A 2,437-nucleotide genomic window follows, 5' to 3' on the forward strand; every position below is an offset into this window, starting at 1 on the left:
GGTTCTACCCAGCCGCCGACCGGGCTCGGAGCTCTTGTGCCCTCCGATCCGGCGGAGCCTCCCTTGTGTCTGTCCAAGTCTGAGGACGAGACTACGCGCTAAGCACAAGAGCTCCCTTCCTAGTGATGCCTCAGAATTGGATCTGAAACAGGAAAACCGCAAGAAGAAAGAGCCCGCTTACAGCTCCGAAGGCTACGAGCACAGAGCCGCAACCACGCGCCGGCTCCAGCCCCACAGCTGGCCGCTCCGCGGCAGGACCGGTAATCTACCGCCGCTCCGGGCCCCGCGCCGGGCCCCGCCCCGGGACCGCCATGGGCGGCGCCTCCCTCACCTCACCGTAGCTTGGTCTTCTTTCCGAGCGAGGCCGCAGCTGCCCCGAGACACCGAAGCCACAGCTTTCAGGCCGCGCGGGCCTGCGACGTCTAGAGTGGGCCCGTCTGCAGGCTCTTCCCCCGCAGGTTCTGGCACGCCCTCTCTCCAGTCCCGGGACCCTACCTACGCGGCGAAGCCTCCACGGCCCGCTCCTCCTTCTCCTCAGCCTCCGCCACCGAACCAGCGCCGCGGAGACCGGAACTTCCTCCGCGCGGGGCCACCGCTACCACAAAGGCGCCGCGCCGCGCCGCTGCCTTCAGCGCTCGGCCCGCCGGGAGATGAAGTACAGCTGCCGGTCCCGCAGACTCTTACTCCCGCCGTGCCCCGCGCGCAGGGGGCTTGCCTTCTGGGGTGGGGCGTACGAGCACGCTGCCCACCGCCATCCAATAAGAAGGCGCGCTTGCCCGCCCTACTCCTCGGGACGTGCTAGGGTTTGCGGTTGGGCCTGTCTGCTCTGTGACACCTGGTGGGTCTTCTTATGCTTTCCTCTCAGTTTTTTGGTGGCTTGACTATCCTGAGGTTTGCACCCTGCCAGCAACTCGGGTACGGCCCTGGCCTGCCTAGCTCGAGGCCTCCTTATTGTCCGTTAGTGTGAGAGAAATGGAAGGGAGCTTCATCGGAACTAAGTTTAAGCCATCTCCAACTGATTGGAGGGGCGCGGTGGCTCACGCCTGTAATCCCAGCACTTTGGTAGGCCTCGGCGGGTGGATCACCCGAGGTCAGGAGTTCTAGACCAGCCTGGCCCACATGGTGAAACCCCATCTCTACTAAAAATACGAAAATTACCCGGGCTTGGTGGCAGGCGCCTGTAATCCCAGCTACTCGGGAGGCTGAGGCAGGAGAATCACTTAAACCTGGAAGGCAGAGGTTGCAGTGAGCCGAGACTGTGCTACTGACTCCAGCCTGGGCAATAGAGCAAGACTCCGTCTCAGAAAAAAAGAAAGAAAAGAAAGATACCGGGCTCAGTGGCTCACGCTTGTAATTCTAGCACTTTGGAAGGCCGAGGTGGGTGGATCGCGAGGTCAGGAGTTCAAGACCAGCCTGGCCAAGATGGTGAAATCCTGTCTCAACTAAAAATACAAAACTTAGGCTGGGCGCAGTGGCTCACGCCTGTAATCCCAGCACTTCGGGAGGCCAAGGTGAGGAGATAGAGACCATCCTGGCTAACACGGTGAAACCCCATCTCTACTAAAAATACAAAAAAAAAAAAAATTAGTCGGGCGTGGTGGAGGGCAGCTGTAATCCCAGCATTTTGGGGGGCCAAGATGGGTGGATCACCTGAGGTCAGGAGTTCAAGACCAGCCTGACCACCATGGTGAAACCTCGTCTCTACTAAAAATACAAAAATTAGCTGGGCATGGTGGCAGGCGCCTGTAATCCCAACTGGTCAGGTGGCTGGGGCAGGAGAATCGCTTGAACCCCAGAGGTGGCGTTTGCAGTGAGGTGAGATCGCACCAGTGCACTCCAGCCTGGGGCACAGAGCAAGACTCCGTCTCAAAAAAAGCCAAAAAAAAAAAAAGTTTCATCTGTGTTAAAGGTTCGACCCATAAAGGAAAAGTCACCTGGCTTCCACAGGTCTTGCTAGCTCTTGGGCAATAAATCTGGCCAAGACTGATTTGTGCAAGGTCACAGAGGAACTGGAAGGAAACTGCAAGTCAGCAATCTAGCAGCAAACGGGGCAACACAACTCGGTTTGCAGATCATTTCCAGCATCTTCAAGCTAATGTTCTTCCAACTGCCAGCTTCAAGTTCTTAGGTGTATTGTCTACATTGTTGAAAGACTTGCTAGTCTTGGACATTTGGTGTTCCTGTCAGTGGACCCTTAGGGAAGGTAACCTGATTTTATAGCCTAAATTCAACATTATGGGATCAAAAAAGTCTGCTTCAAGAAAAGCCCATTAAGCATTCAAAAATAAAGCAGGCTTAGGCCGGGAACTGAGGCTCACGCCTGTAATCCCAGCACTTTGGGAAGCCAAAGTGAGTGGATCATGAGGTTACAAGTACAAGACCAACTTGGCCAACATGGTGAAACCCTGTCTCTAGTAAAATACAAAATTAGGCCGGG

At 56.2% G+C, this 2,437-nt stretch overlaps 1 protein-coding gene across 1 annotated transcript in view; it reads left to right on the forward strand.

Moving 5' to 3' along the window:
• The first annotated feature begins 332 nt into the window (after positions 1 to 332).
• MON1A (MON1 vesicular trafficking associated A) overlaps positions 333 to 2,437 on the forward strand; it is a 29,568-nt gene continuing 27,463 nt past the window's right edge. The window contains exon 1 of the mRNA XM_017868036.1: positions 333 to 838. Within this exon, the coding sequence (XP_017723525.1) occupies positions 651 to 838 (188 nt within the window). The 5' untranslated portion in view covers positions 333 to 650. The remainder of the gene's footprint in view (positions 839 to 2,437) is intronic.

The sequence above is a fragment of the Rhinopithecus bieti genome, unplaced genomic scaffold, assembly GCF_001698545.2.
Source record: "Rhinopithecus bieti isolate Rb0 unplaced genomic scaffold, ASM169854v2 scaffold_3875, whole genome shotgun sequence".
In the NCBI taxonomy this organism is placed as follows: Eukaryota; Metazoa; Chordata; class Mammalia; order Primates; family Cercopithecidae; genus Rhinopithecus; species Rhinopithecus bieti.